We start from the raw sequence: 27,037 nt of genomic DNA, 5'->3' as shown, positions 1-27,037 counted from the left end.
TGCCGGGGGCTGGCGGCGCGCGGAGATGGGGGCTGCAGAGTCTCCCAGCCTTGATCTTGCCTGCCTGGGTTGTTTTTGATCCCGTTTCCTTTCTTTCCCCCTCCTGGCCGCCCGGTTCCTCCCTCGCGCTCGCTCCCTGGTTGCTTTTAATCAGGCACCCTCGAGGGGCGGGGCGTGTCATGATAGCCCTGCCTCCCCAGCGCTGTGTGTGACAGCCACATGCTGCAACTGCCTAGAAAAAGCTGGCGAGTGGCTGGGGAGGCAGCGCAGATCAGAGCAGGCAGAGGCAGCAGCAGCAGCGCCCTGACAGAGACAGGCACGGGCGCAGAGACACCCGCAAGGAATCCTGACCGCAGAAGCAGTCCAGCCCGCCCTGCTACCACCAGGAGCACCGCCTCTTGCTCTGAGCAGCAGCCAAGCACCAGAGACTGACCAGATCCAGGGACCCTGGCTGCAGAAGACACATATCAACCCTCCCTGCAAGCACAGCCCCGACCAACAGCCAAGCAACAGATACTGACACAGCGCTGCTGAAACTGACCACCAGCCCCGCACAGGCGACTCTCGGGTGTGAGCTGTGCGCGCGGGGAGAGGAGACCCAGACATCCCGAGACACCCCAGGGCAGGCGCTTGCCCCCTCGCTCCTGCAGCCACCCAGCCCCGCGTGTTACCCCGCTCTGGTCGCGGGCGGGGGTGCCACATCCCACCCGGTCCCGGGGCGCTCCCTGCTGCAGATGTGCACGATGGCATTTCAGTGCTCGAAGTGACACTGGGAAGGGCTCGCTGGGCCGGCGCACTGCCCCGTGGCTTCGGGAGGCAAAGGCGGCGTTTTTTATGCCTTTCTTTTTTTTATTTTTACTACCACGGATCTCTTGAATGTGGAAGGAAAATAAAACACACGCCGCGAGGAAAGGGGAAAGCCGCAGCTGCTGGAGACGTTTTATTGCTGTGCATTGTTGGGCGAAGGACTTGAATGACTGACGGCTCCAGGGGGGAGACCTCAGAATAAAAGAGACACTCACTCTCTCCACTCGCCCAAGCACTATGGATGCGCTGCCGCTGGTTTTTGGGCTCGTCTGCCTCTTCGTGTGTGGACCCATGGAGGCGGTGCAAGGAGGTAAGAAGCTAAAACTTCTGTCCCAGAGCAGCGCGGACTCTTGTGCCGCGATCTGTTTAGAATGGATGGGCCGGCCAGGGGTCGGTGCGGTGCTGGGTGTGTTCAGCACCCTCACTCCCCAGGGAGGGAGACCCTAAAGAGAAGCGCGCACAGTTCAGTAGACAGCACCCGCTTCGCTCTAATCACAAACTGCATTTTGCCTTTGGAAGCAGAGGCGGTCTCTGGGCTGCGCTCCCCAGCCGCATCTGGACTAAATCAAAGGTTTAAAAATACTACAAAGCCATCGCATTACATTTTTCTCTCGCTTGATTTTTTTCTCTCTGTTCCTTTCTCCACTCCGCCTCTGCTCGTGTTATGAAGCAGAAGGCTCCACAACACCCCCCCCCCAACCCCCACCCGTGTGAGAAGCATCAATCACACACGTCCCCTGATTGGAATAGGGCTGAGAAACGCAATTAATCCCCTTTTCCCAGGAAATCTGTTTGTGATCAAAAAGTGTATCTAGTGAGAGAGGTGTTTGAGGTGATTGTTAGGGGGTGTTGTGCGGGTGGGGGGGTCTATGACAAGGCTGTTTTGGAGCAGTCTGGAAGGGAGGCGATTGGGGGTGATATCAGAAGAGAAGGTACGTGTTTGAAGATGTTTGAGATTCTTTGTATACATGCGTGTGTGTGTTTATTGCTGGGCATGTCTCTTTCTGTGTTCTAGTGCCTGTTTATGTGGGTGCGTTTGTTTCTGCCTATTCGCGTGTTGGTGTCGTTTTACATCTATGCTTTTTGAGCGTGTCTATATTGGCTTGTGCTTTTGTGTGGGTCTCTTTCCATGTGCAAGTTTGTGTGTATGCATCTCTTTATGTCTCATATGTAATATATAAGGGTGGGTGTGCTTGGGGTCTGTTTATGTGTGTGTTCTTGGCTTCTTTTTGTGTCTGTTTCTGTTTGATGTTGAGGTCTATTGCATAATCATGTTTGTGTGGGGCCACTTATGTGGATCTGTTACTCTACGAGCATGTGTGTTTTGTGTGCGTGTTTCTGTTTATATTTCTGTGCTTCTTTATGTGTCTGTTTATGCTTGCCTGTTTCTCTGCGTTTTGTTGGTATGCTTGTTTCTGTGTGGGGTTTGTGCGTGAGTGTTTTTACTCTGAGTGTGTGTTTCAACGTAGACCTATTCTTTCCTGTTTGTGTTTGTTTCCTCCTGTCTGTTTCTTTTTGTTCAGTGTGTTTCTGTGCCTGAGAGCTGCATTCCTCAGGAAAGTGAGGCCGCGCACATACATTCGAAAAGATAAAACAAACACAGAGCGGCCGCAGAGAGGCACGGCTTCCTGTGAAGTGGTGCGGGGAACTTTTCCGGGTGGAACTGTTCAGGCGCTGCCAGGGCAAAGGCGCAGGAGGGCGGGCAGGCGGTGCTGAGGTAATGGGGACAGACGGGGCCACATGGAAACCGCTGAGGAGAAGCAACCCGCAGGGGTTTCTAAAGGACTGTAGGGCGACCCTTTATCCCAGCAGCAGCCCACCCCTTCTCCAGGGCAGTGAGCACCCCTGGCGGAAGGCCAGAGCTGGCGGGTGCGCGGTCGGGACACCTGTATGTGAAGGGTTAGTTTGTGTCTTCTTATGGTGTACTCGGTGTGCCCATCCTGAATACCCGATGGGTGCATACTTGCCTATGAATAGCCAGTCCGTGCCGCCCCAAGCCAGGGGTATACCCTGCGGTGGCTGCCTAAGGGTGTTCCGGGCTGCGGGTTCACCTCGGGTGTCATCTGCGGGTGAGCTGTCGGTGTCAAGGGTTGCGGGTGTTCCAAGCTGTGGGTGCCCCGTGGGTGCCCCGTGCCTGTTCCCGCCTGTGGGTGCTCTGAGGTGAGAGTGCCCCATGCGTGCCCCGCGATGTGGGTGGACCCAGATGTCCTCGGCTGGGGTTGCCCCTGTGGGTCCTCTCGGTTGTGGGTACCACGTGGGTGTTCCGAACTGGGGTCTCCGTGAATAGGGGCCAGGCAGTAATGCACTTCTTTCGATTCTAAGTGGCAGCATGATATTGTCACCCCCAGCACTTCTGAAAAGTGGTACATCCTGGGTCTGATACAGGGAGAGGCCCAACTACCCTTGAAATGCATTGAGCGGAACATAAATAAATGCGGGGCCGGTTCGGTTATGAACGTGCCGGAGAGATCGGTTCGAGTCCTTTGGGGGGTGTCTGTCCCTCGCCTTGCAGTGCGGGTCACCTGCGAGGCGTCGGTAATTTACGGGATATACCTCCCAGGGCTCCCGTCGTTCCTTCGCCTAGAAGCTGCATGCCACCTGTCTGACAGCCTGGAGCTGCTGTCCGATCCCGCTCACTCCGATGACTGCACACTCACGGTGTGATCTGTAGCTAAGAGGCCTGGGAGGGCTCTAAAATTCACTTTATATGCACACCGCTGTGCTTAGCCACGAACTCTTTGTTATTAATGTCCACGCGCGAGGGGAGGCATACACGCAAACTGCTCGTGTCTTTCCCATAATGTGGATGTACAATAAAACATACGCCCCTTTAGAGTCGCGCCATGTTTCGCTCAGAACAAGACGCATGTCGGCGCTTTCATAAATTAACCAGCGCTGCAGATTTCTTTATTGGTGTATGCGTGTCATGCCCTGCAGACGCACAGCGGCCTGACCGCGGGTCCCGAGGGCACATCATCCTGAGGGTAAAAGGGCCGGGGGCCAACGTGGGAAGTGACCATAGAGACCAAATACAGGGCTGAAGGCAGTCTACTTAGCAGAAGGGCCCAGTGAGGTACTAACGTGGCCTGGAGAGTTAGCGCATCAGTGGTCGATTCCGTTTGTCTAATGAATGAATATAACACGCGAGGCTTTGAGTGAAATCACCGTACAAGCATCAAGCTGTTGTTAGTAATCCTGCACGCGCCGCCCAGGCCGGGTCAGCAGCGCGACCGACAACTCGTGTAGAATAAAGTCCTAGAGACCTAGACAGACCCTCCCCCCCTCCCTAGAATGGGACGAGGGGCCCCAGGCCATAATTTGTCATGTCTCATAGATATCCAGTGGTTTTGGACTGAACGTAAACGCCCCCCTGCACCTCGAGGTTTGGGTGCCCCTTGAAGCCGCCCCTCCACCCCCTCTCAGGGGCCTATGCTATGTTACTCTCCTACCTTGTAGCAGCACCTCGATGTATACCACTGGAGTAGCGGAAAAAAACGATGCGAGGCGCTGTGTAGGTCTTTAAGTATGTGGCAAAACAGTGTGTATCTGAAAATTGACGTTCTTTTATTTTTCATCCGTGCGCGCCTTGCACAGGTCTTGGGGGAGACCCAAATACGGTTGTATTTTATTAGGCACTAGAGTGGCGGGTACATTTCCCTTCCCTGCATATGGTCCATGGCACCCTCGCTGGGACACCGCCTGGAAGCACGTTGCAGTCGGCGGAATCCCCAAGGGAATAGCCCTGTTCCTTGGAGGGGCGGGAGTGGGAGCCGGCGGGGCTTTGCTTTGAAGCGCGGGCCCTGTCACTGTGAGCCGCAGTGGGTACATTATTCATGCTTCTCCCTTGCCCTGCAGCCGGCTCAACAGGCATGTACGCTGGACTAGCGCCCCCAGCGGTCGCGCGTTGCGCTGCCGCAGGCGGACTGACGAACAACCAACCCAAGCGCCAGAGGCACTTACTGTCCGCGGCTGCTTTCGCTGCTCTCTGTCAGAACGTCTCCCCCTCTCGGCAGAGGGGCGGAAAGTCCATGCTGGGGCCGCCAGCCTTACATGGGGACCGGGGAGGCTCCCGGACGCATTCCGGTCCTGTGCAAGTATACATGTCAACATCTGGGACGCACAAGAGGGATATTTGCAGCCTGAAAGAGGTATAACTGTGTTTGCCAATGTATTTGCACTGTACGTGATTTTAGGAATAGTCATATAGCGCGTATTCTGCCACTGCTGTGGTCTCGAAGCGCTATAGTTAGATTTTTGGGGAGCGGGAGTAAATTATACAGAAAGATTGACCATGTATATTTTGGGTGACGTGAGAGCGTCGCTATCCTAAATGGGAATATTAGGCATAAAGATATGTTACGATTACGAAACAGAAAAAAATATGTATTTACTCCACGATTTGCTTCATGGCCCGCGAAATCGCGCGGCGCACTCGAGAAAGCAGCAAGACATTAATGAATAAAGGGGCAGTGGAAACACGCAGGAACCCGGCTCGGTGCTCTGTGCAGTGGGCGCGCGGCGTCGCCCATTTAGATCTCGTGCCACGAAACACAGGCGGGTGGGAGATCCATTGTAGTATGCAGTGCCAAACAGACTGCCTCTAGGCGCCTTCAGCATGACGTGCCTGGCAGCTCACCGAGCCCCTTGGTGGGGATGGGCTATATCTTGCCGGGGTCCTCTTTCGTGGGGCGACCGAGGTACCACTTTGAGAGGTGGCTGGGTGTTCTTGAGCATGCGCAGTCGCACGCGCTGTCATCGTATTATCGGTCAGTATAGTTAGAGGTGGTTTGGAATACGGGGACATTTGTCTCGCCGAACGCGCCATTACAACTCCTTGTGCACTTTATACAAGTGCAAATATTCGTGTTCGAGACCACGAGGCATTCCTTCCCCAGAGATGGGAAGCGGGAACAGAGGGACAGAGCTGTGTCTCTGAATATATATATATTTAGACCCGCCGGCGACTAATATCCCCCCACTGTTGGTTGTCGAAATGTTATTTTTCATCTTTGAAGATCTACCCTAAATGGTAGTGGAAGGGGGAAACCGAGGGTGGGGGAGGCGGTGGCAGCGATTCAACAAGCCCTCCATACAGAAGCACACGCCAAAGACGGAGAAGCGATTGATTCAAGTAGATTTTAAATGTGCGTTTATGCTAATTGCATTGCCCTGAGAAAGTTCCAATTCTAAGTCCATCCCGCCAAAGTTTGAAATGTTTCACTTCTTGATCACAGGTCGGTCTCTGTTGTAGGCACAGGGCCCACTGAGCTAGGTTACCAGCATGGCCCCTTGGATGTTATCCGTGGCTAGAAGAAGAGAACCCCCGGCTAGACTCGTACCTTCTCGGTGTTTCCCCTCCCCTGACGCCCGCAGAGACGCCGCCTCATCCCATCGGGTGCTTTAGAGTAAACCGCGGCCTCGCAGCGCCCCGTCTCTGCCACTGTGCTGTTGTCCTAAGCGCCGAGAGGGCGATGTATGTAAGATGTTGACCTTATAGGGCGCCAAATTAACAAGAGGGCATGTACAGGCATGTTTATTCATAAGGCCGGGGCGTGTGACGTCAGAACTTCGCCCTACTAGGCTTGTATACCCCTCTTCTTTCCTGTTTCATCATTATTATATTAATTATCAGTGCATACTATTATCATAAAACCAGCACTACATTAGCTCTGGTTACAGCCATACAGGACCAGCCTGGATTCCCGGGGCAGGTGCCTCCTCTCACCCGGCTGCACCTTCTTTTCTGCCCTAAACATTGCAAGCAGGGGCCATCTCCCGTTCCGTGCCTCGGTACTGCCCACAGCCCTGGGGTGGCTCACCAGAGCCCCAGCCTCTGTGGGTAACCGCTGTGCCCCATGGGCCCTCTACAGGCCGCTGAGCGCACTGCACCCGAGGCCCGAAGCCGGGGCTCCAGAAGTCAATGGGGGCAGATGGTTCACGGATAATGAGATACTCACTGTGAGAAGCCCCCCTACCCCCCCCCCCCCCCCCCATAACAAACACACTGAGTCACTATGCACCTCTCCCATTCGAATCTCCCCACCTGTTCTTTTTCAGCCCTTGTTAAGTTGTTTTGCGAGTGTGTGTTTCGGATTCAAACCTTTCTCAGGCGAGCAGTGAAACGTATGTTCGTGTAGTTTCGAACTGTGCTACAGCACTAACCGGAAACAACAAAAGAAACGACCAATTTCCAAGTGATTTAGATTCTCGCTCTTGGGCCCTTGCATGCAGTTATAAGAAGCGCCGCACTCTGTAGGGCTTGTCTTTCCGCAAAATCTAGACACTAAAACACACAAACGTACACCGCTCCTATGCATGTATGTCCCATACGTTTGTATTTAACAACTTCTCTTTTTCTGTCTAAGTGAACCACTGCAAAGGCAGCACTTAATAATTCTTAACCAAAGGGCAAACTCGTGGTGCCTGGCGGTCACCCCGGGGTACCCACAAAGACAGGGCTCTCAGCTCTCCCAGGTCTGCGCCTGATGAGCTCACCCGGGTCGAGTCCTTTTCTGCATTCTGGTCCTGGTTTTAAAAATGAAGAAATAGAAGGGTTAGGCCCAGGAGGCAAAGAAAAACCTGCCCTAGATGCGCTACTCACACACGGGCCTGTAAAACTGGAGAGCGGCGGAAAGATGGGCGAGGGCACAGCGCGAGGGCCTCTTGCGTCACCCACAGGCCCTTCTTGAGCCAGTTCCTTTCTATGTCCACTGCTGGAAGACCGCACTATCTCTCTCTCTCCCTCTATCCGTCTATTTCCCGGAGAATGTGAAATTTGGAAAATATTTCTTGATTCCCTTTAAAATATGGATTTCATCCTCATAATAACGACCCCCCCAAACAACTCTGCAGAGCTTTACTTGAGTCAGGGCTACTACGATCATGCGGCATGGACGATCAAACTATGCGCACGAATATCTATATTATGTGACAATGAAAGTCAAATTAGGCGCCACATTCTCTGGCACTATTATGTTCAACCATTTTAGTTAGAAATGCAATATGTGTGAAATCTGCAACTTATATTGCAAAATATGTGGCAAATGCGGTAAATTCATAACTATGCCATAAATCTTCATCCACAGAATTGTATACATCAGTAGACCTCACCATTGTCAATTGTTTAGTAAACAATGTATTCATGAACAGTGAAAACAATCCTAAATGTAATAATTCCAATCAGTGTCTATTGTTAGCTGCTGTTTCCAACTACCCAGAAAATAACCACATATTATAAAAATTGTATAATGTGTGATTTTTGTGGTCCTTAGTTCCATTGCGGGATTCTGGACATTTACAAACCACTCAACCTTTGACCTCATGGTTTATGATGCTGCCAGAACCCTCATTGGCAATATTGTACCAAATTATACAGTTCTCATGATTGAGTGTGTATGTATGTGTTTGTGTGTGTATATATATATATACACAGACACACACACACTTTTAAAAAGAGCCAACTCATATGTCCAGTTCTGAATGTTACCTTATATTCGGCCTGCCCCTCCCCTTTGAACTATTGATGCAGTAAAGGTTGCAATGGGAGCATATGGATTGTCAATCAGTGTGATCGTGCACCTTGGATACACTGGCTACTCTGTTCCCAGCCCTACCACCAATAAGTCCCTTGTTTCCAATCTGCCCGCCCATCCCCCACCCGTCCCCTCGGGAGAGCACCTGTTGCCTCCCGCTTGCCTTCCCTAACTTGACCCCCGTCCTATTTGTAGGCTGGCCTATCTGTCGCAGCCCCTCCCAGGCCCATGGGTTTACAGTCAATAGTTCATATTGATTGTGTAAAGGTGGGTGTGCCCCCCTGGCTGCTGGAGCCAGGCTCCAGACAGATGCCAGGCTCTGGGTCAGCTCGAGGTCCTCTTGGGCCCCGGAGCCCAAAACGAGCCAAGCTTCCATAGTGATCTCATGCACAGAGAATTATAAACAAAGCAGTCGAGAGGGCAGGGGAGAGAAAGAGACGCCCATCTAGTGGTTGAATTGCACAATGTGAAACCGTAAAAGCTGTGTCCAATCCTGGTTTCCCAACTTGGCCAAATGTTGTGATCCAACGCGCATATTTTATTTTGCGCAGCCTCCTTTCGAGACACCTTTAAAAGAGCAGAGGACACCTCTGGACAAACACCTCTTGCGTTTTATTTACTGGACTACAATGTTGCTTCATGCATAGAAAGAATCTAGGCTACATATGAGATACACACGACAACTAACATGCCTATTTGTTCATTTGTGACATTGCTGTTAAGTGTGTGGGGATTAATATTTCTAAGTTTATGTTTAATAACTATCATATATAATAAAAAAAAACAAATGGTTCTCAATGCAGTGATATAATCTGAAGCAACACACTCTTTGAATTTGGGAGCGCCTTTTATCATATCTTGTATATGACCGGTCTTTTTGTTTACATGCTGGTGATTTCTTTCAAGGCTCGGCTCGGGCTCCTAGAGCCAAGCAGGCCCGTGGCTCGGCTCTAGCTTGGCTCTCCCTGTTCATTTGTTTGCTCGCCACCTCTGTGGTTGAGTAGTGGAGGGTTGAAAGGGAGGGCGGAGTGGCAGATGCAGCGCGTGCATCAAACACGAACCGGTCACGAGACCCCTGGTTGTCCCCATCCTGGCGCAGCACCGGTCCCCAGGTGAAGGGTCTTCTGAGGTCTCCTCAATGTGTATTCAAGCAACAGGCAGGACCACGTCCCCACGCGACAGCCCTCGCGCCATTACAGGGCCTGTTTTTTATGAAATCAGGGCTCTGATCAGCACAGCCTGCCAGACCGTCCCCTCGTTGGAGCCTGCCTTAAAATGACTTTGCAGCAATTAGCCGTAGTTTCCTTCCTGGTTCCCAGAGAACCATCTGGAGCCTGCATGGGGGAAACGGATCATACCATCCCCGGGAGGAGCCCGGGCGATCGCGCAGAAGCCTCCATAGGACTTGGAATTATTCCTTCGCCGCCCCTCCCCCCTCCAATCGCAGAAGGCGCGCGCGCTGTGGAGAGCGCTGCTTCGCTGCAAGTGATTGATTTCTCTTCTAATGCCAAGATCAGTTAATGGAGAAATGTGATTAAGTTTCAGCCCGGAGCCGGGCCCAGTCTTTGATTGCACTTGCTGTTAACAAATATGCAGCGGCGATTTTGGCACCCTGGTTCAGTTTGCCATTAGCAGCAGCTCCATGCTGAAAAAAAAAAAAACTATCATTCAGTTGATGGGCTATCGTGCCCACATCCTGGAGATAAATTTCACACAGCAATGCGCCAGCGAATAAGGGGATGAGCCCAGAGAGCAGGGCTGTCATCTCGTCTTCGCAGCTTTGAAAACTCACTCCAACCGCCACGCCATGTATGAAATAAATCACACAGCCACTGAGCCCACTGGGTTCCACAGCACGGTGTGTAATCCTCCGCCAACGCCACGCGTGTACATTCCACACCACAGTGTGTATCCCTCCGCCAACGCCACGCGTGTACACTCCACAGCACAGTGTGTATCCCTCCGCCAACGCCATGCGTGTACATTCCACAGCACAGTGTATATCCCTCCACCAACGCCACGCATGTACACTCCACAGCACAGTGTGTATCCCTCCGCCAACGCCACGCGTGTACATTCCACAGCACGGTGTATATCCCTCCACCAACGCCATGCGTGTACATTCCACAGCACAGGGTATATCCCTCCGCCAACGCCACGCATGTACATTCCACAGCACAGTGTGTATTCCTCCGCCACAGGCCACACTTGTACACTCCACAGCACAGTGTGTATCCCTACGAAAACGCCACAAGTGTACATTCCATAGCACAGTGTGTATCCCTCCGCCACAGGCCATGCTTGTGCACTCGAGAGGTTTCATTCATCCGTAGAGTCCTCAAAGCTAATTTCCAAACTCATCAACATGCACACGCTTCCCCTCATGACCGCACTACAGCATCGTAAACTCACTTTCCCCTTACCGGTCAACGAGACAAAGATGTACCTGAAAAGGGTCGCGTGATTGCTCTGTGTCGGGAGGATACCCTGTATCCAGGCCTAGGCTTCCCTGTTACTCATCGTCACCAGATATCTTGGGCCAGCTGAGTCAACCGAAGCGAAGGTGGACTTCAAGTCCTAGAATGTACTGTTCTATAAAAGGAAAGCTCCTGACTTGCTTAAGAGTTTCCTTCTTACGAGGAGCGTAGGCCTTTCTTCATGGATTTACACAGTCTCCAGGACAGATTGCACAATCTGAACAAATGCTTCCAGAGAGAGATATCAAACCTTAGTGAAGAAAGGCCTAAATGTCTTCAAGTACAATCTCTATCTTTCTGGACCTAATCATACTTCAAAGTACCTTCCTTGCCTTCACCTGACCCTGTATAACCACCAGGCGGCCTTGCCCTTCAACTTGAAACCTAAAGGTCTGCCCAGAAACACAGTTTCTTAACTGTAATCAAGTCTCACAATTTACTGCTCAAAAAAGCAATCCTTCCATACTCCAACATTGAACCCCACACCATTGTTTGGGTTGCCACATTGGTCCACGTCGAGAGGAGTCCAAATTTCTAGTTATGTTTTTCATTTATTAGAAAGTTATAGAAGTCATGAAAAAACAAAGGTGAAGGGTGGGATGCTTGCAAAGTTTGAGTTAAAAGACAGGAGTATTTTCTTCAGTTAATCCAATTAGACTATCACACCTGACAACAATGATGGCATCATGATGTGCTGGTGGCATTGAGCAATCTGGCAAATCTAATTGGTCACTGTGGTAGGTGCTGTCATGACCACCATAGTGGAGTATGTGAGCTTGTGCTAATACAGCCTGCCAACGCAGCAAATTGATACGCTCCCAAAAATCTAGAACCTAGCAGCCAAACTAGCCAGTGGAGTGGAGAAGCTTGGTGTAAGACCAGAGTATCATTTTCAGAATATCAGCGGACATAAATATTGTGTCCTAAATATCGTCTACAAAATATTGGCAAATATGAGTTATTTGCAAACAATATCTTGGGCACAATGTTTACGTCAGATGATATTCCTCTATCCGACATTCTGACATATAACCAAAAGAGAGATCATGCTGGGCCCAACATGCACAAACTCAACTGGCTTCGGCAGATGAGGCCAGAATCAATTGCAAATGTTGTGCCTCATTTTCAAGTGCATCATAGACTGGGTCGCCAACAACAACAAGAGCAGCTTACTTCTCCATCACACTGCAGTCATCTGTTGTGTAGATCACTCCAGCCCCTTTGCCACACCAAGCTTGTAGATCACTCTTCCCGTTTTTCCACTGAAGGCACATAGATCACTCCTTTCCATTTGTTGACTCATGGCTTGCAGCTCATTCATGTCCTTCCTCCACAGAGATCCAGACTCTATTAGACATCCCGCTCCAAGTATTTGGAGCATCATCACCATGAACATCAGAATGAGCATCCCTTCTGTGCTTTGTGGAAGAACCTAAAAACACTTCTCTTCCTCATGAACTAAAAAATTGGGAGCCCAGTGCCCCCCACACACACACTCCAGAACAGCCACAACTGGCAAATTAGCTAGATCTGGCTGAACTTGTAATTTATGACATGAGTTCGCTTAAGAAGAGCTATCTCCTGCGGAGCAGTTGTTCACCACTTTAAATATTTAAAAAAGGCCTAGAGTCCTAGTTCAATATCGACAACACTTTTATGGGCCTCTGTCTTAGCTCTGCCCCAAGAGCTGATGCATCCATTACCCCCTTTGTTTCCTTACTTCTGCTTGTTCACTAGCTTTATCAGATGCTCTGCATGCCAAGGACCACATATTCCAGTCTGTGGCTCTGCTGTTGAATATGTGCTGACTCGTGCCTTAGAACATCTGATAACACCATCGTTGCCTGCTCGGGCCCTGCTCTCGCCATGCAGTGGGAGCTCCTTGGCTGCGGTTTTCTGTCTATTTCCTGTCCCTTAATTTGTTTGCTTTGTCAGTTAATTAGAAACAGAAAATCTAATATGATGTTACTTCCTGTGTTTGCATCCCCTCCCCCAACTCTACAGACAAACACAATGGGGGTGGGTTTGTAGGGTGTCTAGGGTACAAAGAATCAGTGACACGCTGCAAACATGTTTGTTAATTTCCCTTTAATAAAGAATCTGTTCCACGTGGCTGGGATGGATAAGTAACCGGTTTCGTCCCAGTGATTGCTGAATTACTAATCGGTTTCCAATTCTTAATTGCATGTACATTTATTTTTGTGAAAAACTGGGATGATTCCGTCAGGAGCCGGGAGCAATAACATATGAGTGCAGACAGGCGGGCGCACAGGAAAATGGGGAGACTGCCAAAAGGCAGCTCTCTCCTCAATCGTTTAGAGCTCTCATGTTGTGGCGTGTGGAATGTGAGTTCCTCCTTCAGTGCAGTGTTGCTTGTTTTGCGTTCTTGTAACTGTAGTCCTGCTTTTATAAGGTCAAAAGCAAAGAAAAATAAATAGAATTAATTGTGAAAAAAGCACTGGATTAAGTGCTCGTGCTTGACATGGGACAATGTTTGCTCTCTGCAGTTGTCCATCACACACCTCCGCGCAGGGTGGCTTGTCTGCTTTGCCCTTCACAACAGAAGGGCATCAGCAGAGAGTACAAGGATTGAATGGGCTTGGGGTCTGGGTAGCGTTGTACCACGTTAGAGCGGCTGCGCTTGCGCATTGCGGGGTAGCCCAGGCTTGAAGGCGGTGGAGAGGCCTCCAGACACCAGTTCTTCCGAGCAGTGAGTGCACCCTCGTCCCTCGAGTCAGTTGGGCTGTGTGCAGCTCTGGGATTGTGTCTCAGTGGAAGGCCCTACAATACTTTCACACACCCTTCCTGAATGGACGTATCCTGTACCCTAATAAATATAGCAACGTTCAAAGTGAAAGTTCTGAGGGAAACTCTGACCTCTGCCCCCAGGAGCACATTGATACATTTTGACTATTTACGAAGCACTCACACTTCTCTTGTCGTTTCTAATAATCGATGTCGATCAATACTTGCTGACACGGCGCTAGGATGAAATGTGGAGTCATGTCTGCTGGGATTCGAACACGTGACGCACGCTCGACGCACAGGGTTCGTGAGTGCATACGTGGTCTCCTCGCCCACGAGACGCGCCCATCTTGTGACCTCTCACCCCCCACTCTGCAGTCTGCACCGCTCCCTCTCCAGACACACGTGGGTGGGCTCGATAATCGGATCTCCAGATTTCATGGCCCTGCGAGCTGCCTCATCCGATGCTCTGCGGCAGGCACTCCTGAATGGATGACTTTATCCCACTGACCCGTCAAGCCCCCCGCCTGTCTGGGCGACCCCTCTACCGCTGTCATCCACCAATGACGCCATTGTCTCCTGTAAGACACCAGCGGACTCACTCGCCCACTACATGCGGCTCCCCCTGCCCCTCCGCCCCCCGTCTTCCCTCCCAGAGACGTTCGGTGGGGTCACATGTGAACCCGGGGTTCCCATGAGGAAACCCGCCCCTAAGCTTCCAGGAAACGAGTGTCCATTAATACAAAGTGAGGCCTGTATTGACGTAGTGCCGCTGCACCATGAATCTTGTCAGCACTTTTGAGTTTGTTGCATAGCTGCTGCCATGTGACCCCACGTCAGCAGTGACACCTTCAGCCAGGCCTGGCCTTTTAGCCAACAGCTATTCTCTTGCTGGGATCGCTCAGGCCCGTGCTTGTAATGATAACGTGAAACTCATGCGTCCCTGGCGAGGATTGTCAGCACTCAAGCTGGTTTGTGTAACTCAGCGCTTCCAATACACTCAAAACAACACAACCCCCCCCCCCCCCACACACCACCCACCACCACCCGGCAAACTGGTCTCTCCACTAGGTGGCGCCCTATGGTGCTTCATTACCTCGCCTTCTGGGAGTGTCTTTTTTTAAAGCAACCCAGTGCTGGCTGAACCTGTCACGCAGAGCTTGGGCCTACTTAACATCTAGGCACCTGTCTATTGATAGCGCGCAATAGCGTCCCAAATCGGTCTAGGGGGTTTATTCCATGTTTTCGGGATACCCAGCGACTGTGTACATGAGTTTATTTTGAATTCATCATATATCCATTTATTTTATTCGAAATCTGAAATATAGGGAACAGATCAGACCCTCTTGGAACCCACTGACCTACTAAGCGGTGCACACTCAATTCATATCTTCGCCATTTCTCTAATAGGCACATTAATATCCACCTCAGTGGCAATGGTACAGTAGAGTCCCACTGAGATGGGTAATGCTGAAACGTGTTTTCAGTGCTTAGAGGCTCGACAAATGGGACAGTGCGCTATACAGGTGTGGTCTTTTTTATTTCAAATATTACCAGGGTAAACACTAACTGATTTCCTTTGTTTTCAGTAAATATGATTTTCACATTCACAAGAAAGTGTGATCCTTTCACTAATAATGTTCGTTATTTCACTGGCCCCAGGCCCGCTTCTCCTGTAAAAATAGTAACACCCTATGTACACATTAGAAAGGCCTTAGGAGTGTGGATGAAGCCGCCAAATTAGGGCTGACTCCAGTGTCTGAGTAGACTTACTTACTCACCACTGTTACCTCATGATCTACAGAGCAAGAGTTCCTATCAAGACAGGGCCAACTCAGCTTTCCATCTTTACGTGGTCGGTGAAGTGAGCACCACTACATTTGTTAAGAGAAAAGGGTGGTATTGTCTACTACATGATGAAGCAGACACAAGCCCCCTGGGGAGGAGTCAGGGTTTTAGATGCTGTTAGTGTAAAATTGTCAAACTCCAGCAGCCAGCAGATCAGGGGCCGGGACTTGGACCTTGCTGGTACTCAGGGCGGTGCAGCAGCCCCTGACACTGACTTTTGTGGGGGGCGCTATGTTTTGAAATAACTTATGGGTTTAAAAGCAGGTGAACTTCCTTGCAAGTCCAGCAGTTTTCAGGCAACAATAACAATGTACAACAACATCGTACAGAGAAGCAACACAAACAGCAATATTAATGCAGGAAGGCATGAAACAATTTCTGGAGTCTTTGGTGTCTCTGAAGCTTCATTTATTGTTCTACAAACAAGGATGTACAGGGCAGATAGACGCAGCCAACGCGTTTCACCCCGAAAGGGGCTTCATCAGGGCTCAACTTATTAGTGCGTGTATGTTCCAGTTGATGAAGTCTTTTAAAAAACCATACGCGGCACGTAAGATTCACTCTGATAGGCAAAATTGCTTCGGTCGTGTCCACCAATGTTAGTTTTAGGACATGCAGTGAGAGGAGCACCAACAATGATGCAAGTGGTTCGCCTCCCGGTTCGCGTACCACAATAACAATGTCAAGTTAACTCTGGTGATTAATGTTCCTGCTGGTGAAAGATCGGATTTGTGTCTAGTGGCAGGTCTGACTTATCATAAAGTAGTGCAAAGGGTTACTGTGATTGCTGCAAAGAACGTGTGCAGAATGAGTGAGAGTGAAATATGAGTAGCGCAAAAAAAAAAGGAAATTTATGTTAGAGAGGGGTAATAGACAGATGAGGGGTACTGTTGAAGAGAAACAGTGCGGGAGCTAGTGAAGAAGGTCACGGGTGGCACCAACTAAAACTGTCGCACTGGGCGCCACTAGCGCTAAAAATGGCCCTACTGGCACTCCCTGTCGGAGTGCGCTAGTGGGCTTCTTTCTCCACACACCCATACTCAGTGGCGGCTGCTAAGGAACAGGGGTGGCGGGGCAGGTGGGGTGCCGGGGTTGAAAAAAATAATCACATACCTGGTTACGTGGCTGCCTCTCCCCGTCCTCTTGTCTTCCTCCTGACTCCCATACGCAGGAAGCTCCACGGCTTCCCTAAGCCAATCATGACGCTGCTGTCACAAGCATGACAGCAGTGCTGTGATTGGTCTGAGCGGCCTGTTTGTTCAGGAATTGCATGGAAGCCTTGGGACAGTTCTCCATCTGGCTGTACAACACAGTCAGGTGGAGAAATGGTATGTGCGCATGACAGTTTGTTTTCTCAACGTGAGAAAAAGGAACTAAGTGTGCGATAGAGTCTTATGCAGGTTACCAAATTTGCAATAAAGTTATTCAATGCTTTGTGATTGCATAGTCAAACAAAATAACTACACAGATGCAAGGATTAAGATGTTTACCTATTTTATTAACCAGTACATTCTTCATTATTCATCCATATCAGTTAAAAACACTTTTCCATGTTATTTATTAAAAAAACATATACAATACATAATAATAAAACAAAGATATTTTGAAAAAAGACTGTCGACGCGGCGTTTCGGTGTTCTAAAATATCGTCACCTTTTTCAGGACAACAATTTCCAATTATAAAAACATCTGAATTTGGTACTGTTTTGAAGCCTCAATCAATCGGCAAAAGATATTATTGCAATCCTTCATTACTTTCGGATAAAAGATCGAATGGTGCTTTTAGTTGCCTGTTATTCATAAGTTGGAGACTGGGAGGCCAGCAGGACGGACGTCTACAGGAAATGCTCTTCCCTTTCTCAATTTATGATCTGACAAGACTTAGATGAGACACCCCATTTAAAAAAAGAAAAAAAAGGGTGGTAAAGAGGAAAAGGCAAGAACCTTCTCCACGAAGAACAAAAGAGAGGAACCTAACCAAGTAGAGTCCGTCCCGCATATATCCCTCAGAAATGAATAAGATAACATACTTCCTTGAATGATGTTAGAAACAAGAAGTTTGAAGTAAATTGAGATAGCGATATATAAAACGCACTCTACTCAACAAGTTAAACAGAATCCATTAACATTAGAAGATAGCCGTACATGGTGAAAATACTAAGTGAGGATACAGAGAAACTTATGAATAACAGGGAACTAAAAGCACCATTCCATCTTATTCCTTTGCATCTGCGTAGTTGTTTCGTTTGATTGTGTAATCACAAAGCATTGAATTACTTTATTGTAAATTTGGTAACCTGCATAAGACTCTATCACACACTTAGTCCCTTTTTCTCACGTTGAGAAAAGAGAGGCCCAGGATGAGATAATCTCTTCCTAATCACATCAACAGGAGAAGGGAACTTTTGTTTTTTTGAGTCCATATACCCATCCCTTTTCCAAAGAAGGGTACCTCCCACATGAGCTTTAGATCGCTTGACAGTTTGGCCAGCCCAAGATGCCCGGCCAAACTGTCATGTGCACATAGTAGTGCCATACCACTCCTCCTCCTGTGAACCAGCCCAGCTCGCTCCAACCTGGCTCCATGCAGAAAAATAAAATTATAATAAGAACGTGTTATTATCATTTTATTTTTACTTTTTGCACTGCTCTGAGAGCAGTGGGGCGACACTCCTCGCCTTAGCGAAGGAACCGCCGCTGCCCATACTGTAATTGCTTTAAAAAGGCACACATTTGCTCAGTGCTATGCATGTCAATTTACTTTCAGACTTATAAGGGTCTTCTATTTTTCTTAAAGGACCAATAACTACCCTTTTTGTGGGCTTGCATATATTTAAAGGACTGCCCAACCCTTCTATGAATGACTGTGATCTCTTGGGTTATTGTTTTAACGCTGCCATTTATTCAGATGCGTGCATGGGAAAGGGTTTGCCTAGTAAAAAAATAATTTGGGCAAGTGGAGACGGTGGTCTTGGAAGTCAGCCTTCCACGTTCCCTAATCTGCCATTTAGCCACTGTGCCACATCGTCATAAAGGTATAGTGCTAGCTAGCATAACACTCTTACACTCCTAAATTGCACAGTTTTTTTCCTTCTTCATACTTGTAGTAGATTTGATCTGGTTGAATTTGATGTTTCACTTTAGGACTCTTTAAAAGCTCGCCGCAGCCTCACTACTTAGGTTTCCTAATCTGGCAGTGCCAGTGTTTCCATCCTACCTTTCCCAGCATTCACATGGCTAGCTGACTTCCTGTTTTGTCTCTGTATTCTTCCTGCAGTTACTCCCATGAACCATAGATAAAAAATGTAAGTGGCCCCTAACATTTTAAAGAATGCTGGAAGGGTGGGAAGGAAGCCAGCTGATAAAAACTTGTGCGTTTCATATATTGGCAAACTCTTATCGTAAAATGTAAAACACCAGACTTAGAGAGATGAAAAGTAAATTCAAAGAGCATATGATGGTACAGTAATACAGTACTTCTTACCATTGTTTAGTGCGGGGGTGGGTTCATCACTCACAGGAGGCAATTAATGCCTAGCCCCTCATTTAGAGGTGAGCGAGCCAACAAATTAATGAGCCATGGATCTGGTTCGGATCTTAGAACCCGTGCACGAGCCAAGTCCTGAAAATATTTGGTATGTAAATCATACCACAAACATCATGTAAAATATAATAGTGTTTTCAAAAGTCAGCTAAGTTTATTCTTTGAACATGTGGAAACTTTGAGGTTATCAGGGGTAGGGGGTAGCGCTGCAGAAGTGTTTTCAAGATCAGGAAGGGTGGCCCAATGTAGGGTCATCGGGCTGTCAGGCCTGGGAGGGGTGGGACTTAGTTCTTGAGGATTGTGGGGGTGATTATTTTGTGAATGGTCGGCTTTAACAGTCGATGAGCATGTCCCTTTATGAAGCTGAACTGGTGAGTCTGCGGACAAGGGGGTCTGTGGCATTTAGGATGCCATCAAAGTGTCCATCTTGCACCATAGGGATGAGGTCCTCTCGCAACCTCTTCAAGGGCACAAGCTTGTGTGGCTATTTCTAGGCCCGCTCCACTAATCGCCGGAAGACCCTGTCATTGCACTCTATGATCCAGTGCTCCTCGAATGGAAGCTCCTCCTCTTTAGGGGCAGTGTCGGCCATACCAAAGCCGATCAGCCACATCGGCTGGGCACTGCTCCCGCCATGCTGTGCCCTAGGGGGTCTCCCACCTCCACATCATGGGCATGGCCAGGATCTGCAGGAGCTCCTCTGTCCAGCTACCCTCCGGTGCCACCTGCAAACTGGCACCAAAAAATGTTTATTTGGAATTTGCTTCCCAGCACATCATTTGTTTTGCGCTGGGACGTTAAATGAATGTCACGCAAACCGTCACTTTTTTGGTAACCTTGAATTATTTGGCATCCGGGGTGCTCTGTTGGTGGTACATGGACGTTCCGATGCAACCATCCATAGCTTTTTATGCAAAGTTATATCTACTAACAACAGTAGATAGGGTATAGCGCCAAAAAAAGCACATGTTTGAGGCTGTTTTTTAATTTGAAGAAATGCTTTTATTTCTCCAAACTTTTCCAACTTTGTATGTGTGTTTCACTGTACAGAACGCATTCAAGGTGGGAAAACTTTCAAGGGTTGTCTAGGCATGGTATTTTAATGTGCAAGGCTACACTTCCAGTAAAAATCCTATGGCAGATGTCACACAGACACCTTTGCACTAGGATGCACGACTGCACCATACTTTGCAACTGCCAGTGCTTGATTTGTTAAAAGAGAACTACTCGGGCCCTCGTCAGGAAGCCACTGCAGGTTGCATCACCCATGGCCCCTGCCAGCACTGCCAATGATCTTAGCAGCAGAACTACTAACCACCCCACCCCTAAAAGTATGACAGTTCAGACTATTCCATGCCACCAAAAGCTGTAAGAATGGCTGGGGTGGCAGGTATTTGTTATTTTTTATGTATATTAAACTATTAAATGACTGTTATTGTGCTCATTTCATAAGCAGCCAAACAGAACCCCAATGTGGTGAATTATCATAAGAGCCGGTGTGGACTATTGAATACTGGTGCTGAGCACCGGAACCCCCCAGCACAAATTAAGCACTGGAACTTGCTGCGCTGCATTGCTTTTTAAGTTAAATCTACCCCGTGGACTCGTAACTCACTCCAATGATTGATAGCGCCTTTTGTTTTGGAGGGATTTGCTTATTAAAGTCCCTTTGTAAATCCGCAATCTTCGTGCTGTCAGCCTTTAGGTTCCTACATCCTGACAGGCCCATCCTTTGTGGTCTTCTGCCTGCTGCAACACTTCTCTGCTGCAAGTGTCTATCCAGAGGCTGTGTGCCATGTAAGGCTCCTGAGCTCACACACGCCTCTGTCACAGCTCCTCCAGACAGGATTCTGTTGCGTTGGGGAGTCCTGGATCCCACCCGTCTCATTGTAGAGAATGAGGCATTCCTGCCCAGGTTGAGGAAGCTGTCAAGTCAAGATAAGGCGGCCATCTTATCCTGTGGGACATCAGCCGCAATTATAAGATGGGAGAAGAGGGACAAATTAATTTCCAGTAACTGGGACTGGAGCCAAAAACTGTGACCTTATAGCAGACCAGCTGGGGTGTAAAAATAAACTGCGGCAAGAAAAAATGCAACCTGGTCCAGGGAAAATAAAGAACTGGGCAGGCTGTTAATGGAATTGGAGTATGAGACTGCCAAAAAAAAAAGAATGATGGGCTGCAGTTAAAATCCAGATTGTAATGAGAGGGAGGCGCGCACATCATGGAGGATGGGCCTTGGTTTACAGTAGCAAGATCTAAAAAAAAATAGAAAAGGATATCTGAGGGTTCTCTTACCTCTGTTGGATGCTGTTCATGCAGTTTTGCTTTCTGACCTTTCCAGTTCGTGGAGCATTACTGTTAATAGTGCACGGCACCGGTGGGAGTCCTTCATGGCACCTTTCCAAACAATCACTCAATGGCAGCCATTTTGGTATTTTTTTTAATGTGTTCAGCAGGCCTTATTCTTTTTTTGATGACACTGCATAGTCACGATTGTGTAATATTTCCTAAACTGGTGCAAAGCAGCCAAGAGAAAGTGCCAGAATCTTGGCCTTCGGGGACTCTATGGCTTTCTGCAAAAGACATCACAACCAGCTGTGGGGCTTAAGGAAGAGGAACAGCTGTGCAGAAAAGGGAATGAATTCTGGCCTGGGAAAATACGGCAACATGTCTGCCTCTGCCCCAGGGCTTCACGTAGAGATCAGTAGTGCCTGTCCCACGCGGCTACTCTGTTTTAGATCCCTTTTGCCAGCTGCGTATTGTACCAGCTACTGAGGTGGGTTAGTGCCCTGGACATTTACTGCTGGTCTTTTGCACGCATGTGTGTGCTCACAAGCATATGCACTAGTGCTTGTGTATGCACGTTTGTGTGTGTGCACATCTGTCTTTGTATGTCTGCCGTGGGGTTTGGGTACTAAAGGGTCTGACTTTTAATCTTTCTGTCTGAGATCCATTAAATGAATAACATTGAGTCGGGTTATTTTAAATGTTATTTAGATAATACAATTCAATATGTGGCTAATATATATATATATATATGCATGTGGATATATATATATATATATATATATATATATATATATCCACACGAAAACGCTCCTTTACAGGAAACGTGGCCCGAGGCAGTTAGCGCGGTGTGTGGGTGGAGCAAGCCGACAAGTTCAATTACGCACAACAAATAAAATTGTCCGTGCACTCAGAAAGGTCCCAGTTTGTGATTTATTCCACATACGTGTTTGGGACCTTTCTGAGTGCACGGACAATTTTATTTTTTGTGAGTAATATATATATATATATATATATATATATATATATATATATATACACACATACATATATACACACATATATATCATAGTGTATGTATTTTATATACTTATATATACAATATATATACATTTTTCATAGTCTATGTATTATAATATATATACTACTACATATATATAGTAGCACACACACATATATACCCATACAAAAGCTCTTTATTCAAAGTACTGCCGGCCTCTCCTGCTTGGCCTTTTCTTAAATTAAAAAAAGCTCAGCTCTGGAGACCCTGCCCCTGACTTCGCGTCCAGCCTTCTCTTCTGCTCTGTACTGGCTTGTCACAACATCAAGGTCGAGGGAAGCTTCTATAGGGAAGCATAGCCTTTCTGTTCTTGACTGCACATCCACTCGCCTTGATGAAAGGTTGGTAGCAGATATTTTGTCAGGCTGACGCCTATTGATCTAGGCAAGCGCCATCAGTAAAATGGCGAGAGTTCTTGGCCGGCTGGTGATTCTAAAGTGCTGACGGGCTGAGGCAGAGTCAGTCACAAGAAAGGATAAGGCCAGAGTTATAGGGCAGTGGTGATAGTGTAATCAGGAGATTTCTTCACTTGCTGGTTGTTCTGAAATGTTGGTACGGTTGGGACTGAGACAGCGTTAGTCACGAGAGGTGAAATTTCTTGGAAGGCTGGTGCCTGTGAATGGCTGGTGGGGTTGGGACTGAGTCAGTCAGTCAGATGTTAGGAATAATGCTCAACCATGCGGCTGTCCTTGGACACCTAATTGTCTTATAGGAACCACGCATCATTTCCATACAGGCCTGGTCTCCAACTGTTTCTTGCCGCACCCCATAGGAATGATGAATAAGCGCTCTGCGGTGGATGCGACTCCACCAAATGTTTTCAATTTTCCACCTCCCCTATAAAGAAGAAAGAAAGCGAGAACTTTGAAGGAGGAGAGAAGGGAAAATGTTGGCTGGAAAAGCTATCGAGAGGATACATTTCCTGGAATTTAGTTCTGGTTAGTCCTTGGTATGCTAATCCTCGTTTTCAATATTTTAAGGGTAGAATATAACAAAATGTTCCTTTCAATTCTTTAGTTATTAATGGGAACCTGACTTGGGTTTTGTATTCGTTAAGCGGAGGGGCAAAGGATGTGCTGTTGCAGCTTTCTTCCAGTTAAGTCACGGCAAACTGGCCATAGAAATGTAGAAAACAAGCATGAGCAAAACCAGTATATGTCAAGCAGTAGGTCTGCTTCACAACTGCAGTGTCAAAACACAGACCTAACAAGCAATTGCAACCGTTGCTAAACTTATTCCAAAGAAGGCTTACAAAATATACATTTTTGTGATCAAGAAACGCCTTCAATTGCTCTTCCTACTATTTCTTGCAGAAACGTCTGCATGTCCAGTTTTTCATCAAGTGCTCAATAAACCACTTCGCGCAGCATTTAGCGTCCCTTTTGTGGCCCCCAAGGAAACCGAGGCACAAGGGTTGAAATAGCTGGTCCAGGATTACATAATGGGGTGAAGTGTAAAATGCAGGAATATGTCTCCAGCCCCACTGATGCCATTCGAACTACTAGCTCACACCTCCTCTTAATTTGTTTATTTGAGAGTTTTATATAGCGCTAGCTGGATCCGAAGGTATCAGAGCGCTTTACAACAGTAATTGTTCACATCAAAGATGACAAGTCTATACAGAGCATCTGATTTATCCTCGTTGTTTTCTCTTTCTAAGCGTGCAGTATTCTGCAGCACAGTTAGAAACAGGAAAATGCCTCCGAGGTTTGCTTTTGTGCGGAAAGGTGCCCCTTCCTTCACAAAAACAATCCTGCCTACAAGGCAGGCACCCATGCACAGTGGAGCAAGGGTGCCTCTTTAGAGCAAGACATTCCGCTGCGGAGCCTTCACAGATAAATGCCTATTCGGAAGGGGGTTGGAAAATTATTAAATTAACAGTTTATCATTTGGAAGCACCAAGTGGTCTTCCCAGGACTTCTACGGCAAGCGCCGTCCTTGCAGTGCAGGGGATCCATGTCCTGATTCCATGTCTGCTGGAGCCTATCAGGCAATGGTTGACAGATTGGCAAATATTTGTGAAACCAGAACTGTACCATCTAGTGGAAGGGTAGCAAATTGCATTGTTGACAATCCAAGATAGGGCTGCAGTCTGGCTCTCAGCCACAGGGGCCGCTGGAGACTCAGAAATATGGCACCAGAGTGGTCGGGCATAGTGTTTTGTAATTGGGTTTATATAGCGCTTACTGCCCCTTTGTATTCTGCAGCCCATCCTCTTTTCTAGAGGCCCCCGGGCTTTTGTTTCCTGTTCTCCTATCATTCTTGCAGATAAGAGGTGAGAGAAGCATCCTCGTGCATGCTTCGGAAAGGAAGGCCCAATGTAATTTATTTATACCCATCCTGGGCTAAAAACGTAAACGTTTGATGTGTTCTAAACTCACGGACAAAGTTAAAACTTCAAGAAAGACAACCTGGATGAAGCAGAATCAGATGCGTGTTTAAGACTCACATTTATTCTTTTTAAATCAAGACCTATTGTAAATACTTTTTTTTTTTTTTTACTGGTTGTTTTTTATTTTCTCCCTCGTACTGGGCGAGGCTGTGCTGAACTATTCATCTCACACACATGCTAGCCTAGAAGATGTCGAGGGCGGGAGAGAGTGCAGCCTGCTGACATGCTGGAGAGGTTGAAGCAAGGAAAAGAGGGAGAAAGTGACAGGCCTGGGGCACTCCGACCCCAACGGGGCTTCCCACTTCCTGTACAAGACGACACGGAGACTTTGCTGGGAGGGAGGAGGACAGAGGACATGTGCTGTCCATTCCCAGACCTCCCAAGTGGAGAAAGAGCCGCAGCGGCTCTGTGGCAGACATGACTGAAGAAGAGCCGAGTAAACAAATCAAGTCCCTGGTTGTTGGCCCACGTGGCCCGTTCATACATACATCCCATTGTGTCGGCCATGATGGAGAGGTGTGAAGGGCATAGTGACTGGTGACAGGGCTGGACACCAGGAGGAGGGAAGTGAGAACAGATTTCAGGGACATGCCCACGGGTAAAGAAAGTTTGCCATGAAGACTCCAGTCGAAGGAGCAGACATGTGATGCAGAAACCATATGCCAACGCAAAACCATAAATTCAAGCCCTGAAGGCTGTGCTTAATGTGAGCCTGTGGTTTCCGGTGCTTGGCACCGGCACTAAATTGTCAATACTGGTGCTTGTGACAGTCTGCCTCAAAGTGGAGCTTTCTGGCTAATTCAGAGATGACCACAGCGACAATTCATCATTAATTCAATATATATTTAATAGACTATTCCCTGCCGCCCAAGCCGTTCTTGTAGCTTTGCAGTGCCTGAAATAGCCGGAATTATCACGCTTGTATGAGTGAGATGGTTAGTAGTAGTGTTGTTAATATCATTAGCAGCATAGCAGGGGCAATGTGTGGTGAAGGCTGCAATGGCCTCCTGACGAGAGCTCTGGAGCTCATTTTTTTATATAAATGAAGCACTGCCTGAAGGTCTATATATATGGCATCAAGTACTGCGGGTTGAAACCATAGCATCGAAAATTGATGTCCTGGACCATAGAGTCAAACGCTGCTGACCTGTGTCATGGCATCGCACCAAACACTGCGGGTCAGGACCATAGCATTGCACACTGAGGGTGGTGTTAGGAGCTGAAGCCCTGAGTGATGGTATCAAACACTGAGGCTCAGGACCATAGCATTGCACACTGAGGGTGGTGTTAGGAGCTGAAGCCCTGAGTGATGGTATCAAACACTGAGGGTCGAGGGAGACCATAGCATTGATCCCTGAAGGCCTGGACTGTGGTGTTACGAGCTGAAGCCCTGAGTGATGGTATCAAACACTGAGGGTCAGGACCATAGCATTGCACACTGAGGGTGGTGTTAGGAGCTGAAGCCCTGAGTGATGGTATCAAACACTGCGGGTCAGGACCATAGCATTGCACACTGAGGGTGGTGTTAGGAGCTGAATCCCTGAGTGATGGTATCAAACACTGAGGGTCAGGACCATAGCATTGCACACTGAGGGTGGTGTTCGGAGCTGAATCCCTGAGTGATGGTATCAAACACTGAGGGTCAGGACCATAGCATTGCACACTGAGGGTGGTGTTCGGAGCTGAATCCCTGAGTGATGGTATCAAACACTGAGGGTCAGGACCATAGCATTGCACACTGAGGGTGGTGTTAGGAGCTGAATCCCTGAGTGATGGTATCAAACACTGAGGGTCGAGGGAGACCATAGCATTGATCCCTGAAGGCCTGGACTGTGGTGTTACGAGCTGAAGCCCTGAGTGATGGTATCAAACACTGCAGGTCAGGACCATAGCATTGCACACTGAGGGTGGTGTTAGGAGCTGAAGACCTGAGTGATGGTATCAAACACTGAGGGTCGAGGGAGACCATAGCATTTATCCCTGAAGGCCTGGACTGTGGTGTTATGAGCTGAAGCCCTGAGTGATGGTATCAAACACTGAGGCTCAGGACCATAGCATTGCACACTGAGGGTGGTGTTAGGAGCTGAAGCCCTGATGATGGTATCAAACACTGAGGGTCGAGGGAGACCATAGCATTGATCCCTGAAGGCCTGGACTGTGGTGTTACGAGCTGAAGCCCTGAGTGATGGTATCAAACACTGAGGCTCAGGACCATAGCATTGCACACTGAGGGTGGTGTTAGGAGCTGAATCCCTGAGTGATGGTATCAAACACTGAGGGTCGAGGGAGACCATAGCATTGCACACTGAGGGTGGTGTTAGGAGCTGAATCCCTGAGTGATGG

General features: G+C 48.3%; 1 protein-coding gene across 3 annotated transcripts in view; it reads left to right on the top strand.

Moving 5' to 3' along the window:
• The first annotated feature begins 263 nt into the window (after positions 1-263).
• The window catches only part of NRP2 (neuropilin 2), a 182,988-nt gene continuing 156,214 nt past the window's right edge, over positions 264-27,037 (top strand). For all 3 annotated transcript variants that reach the window (XM_085648927.1, XM_085648926.1, XM_085648928.1), the window contains exon 1: positions 264-1,117. In XM_085648927.1, the coding sequence (XP_085505053.1) occupies positions 1,045-1,117 (73 nt within the window). In that variant the 5' untranslated portion in view covers positions 264-1,044. The remainder of the gene's footprint in view (positions 1,118-27,037) is intronic.

Source organism: Triturus cristatus, chromosome 3_2 (assembly GCF_964204655.1).
Source record: "Triturus cristatus chromosome 3_2, aTriCri1.1, whole genome shotgun sequence".
Classification (NCBI taxonomy): domain Eukaryota; kingdom Metazoa; phylum Chordata; class Amphibia; order Caudata; family Salamandridae; genus Triturus; species Triturus cristatus.
Note: the sequence above shows the minus strand (reverse complement) of the source record. Positions and strands in the feature narration are given on the sequence as shown.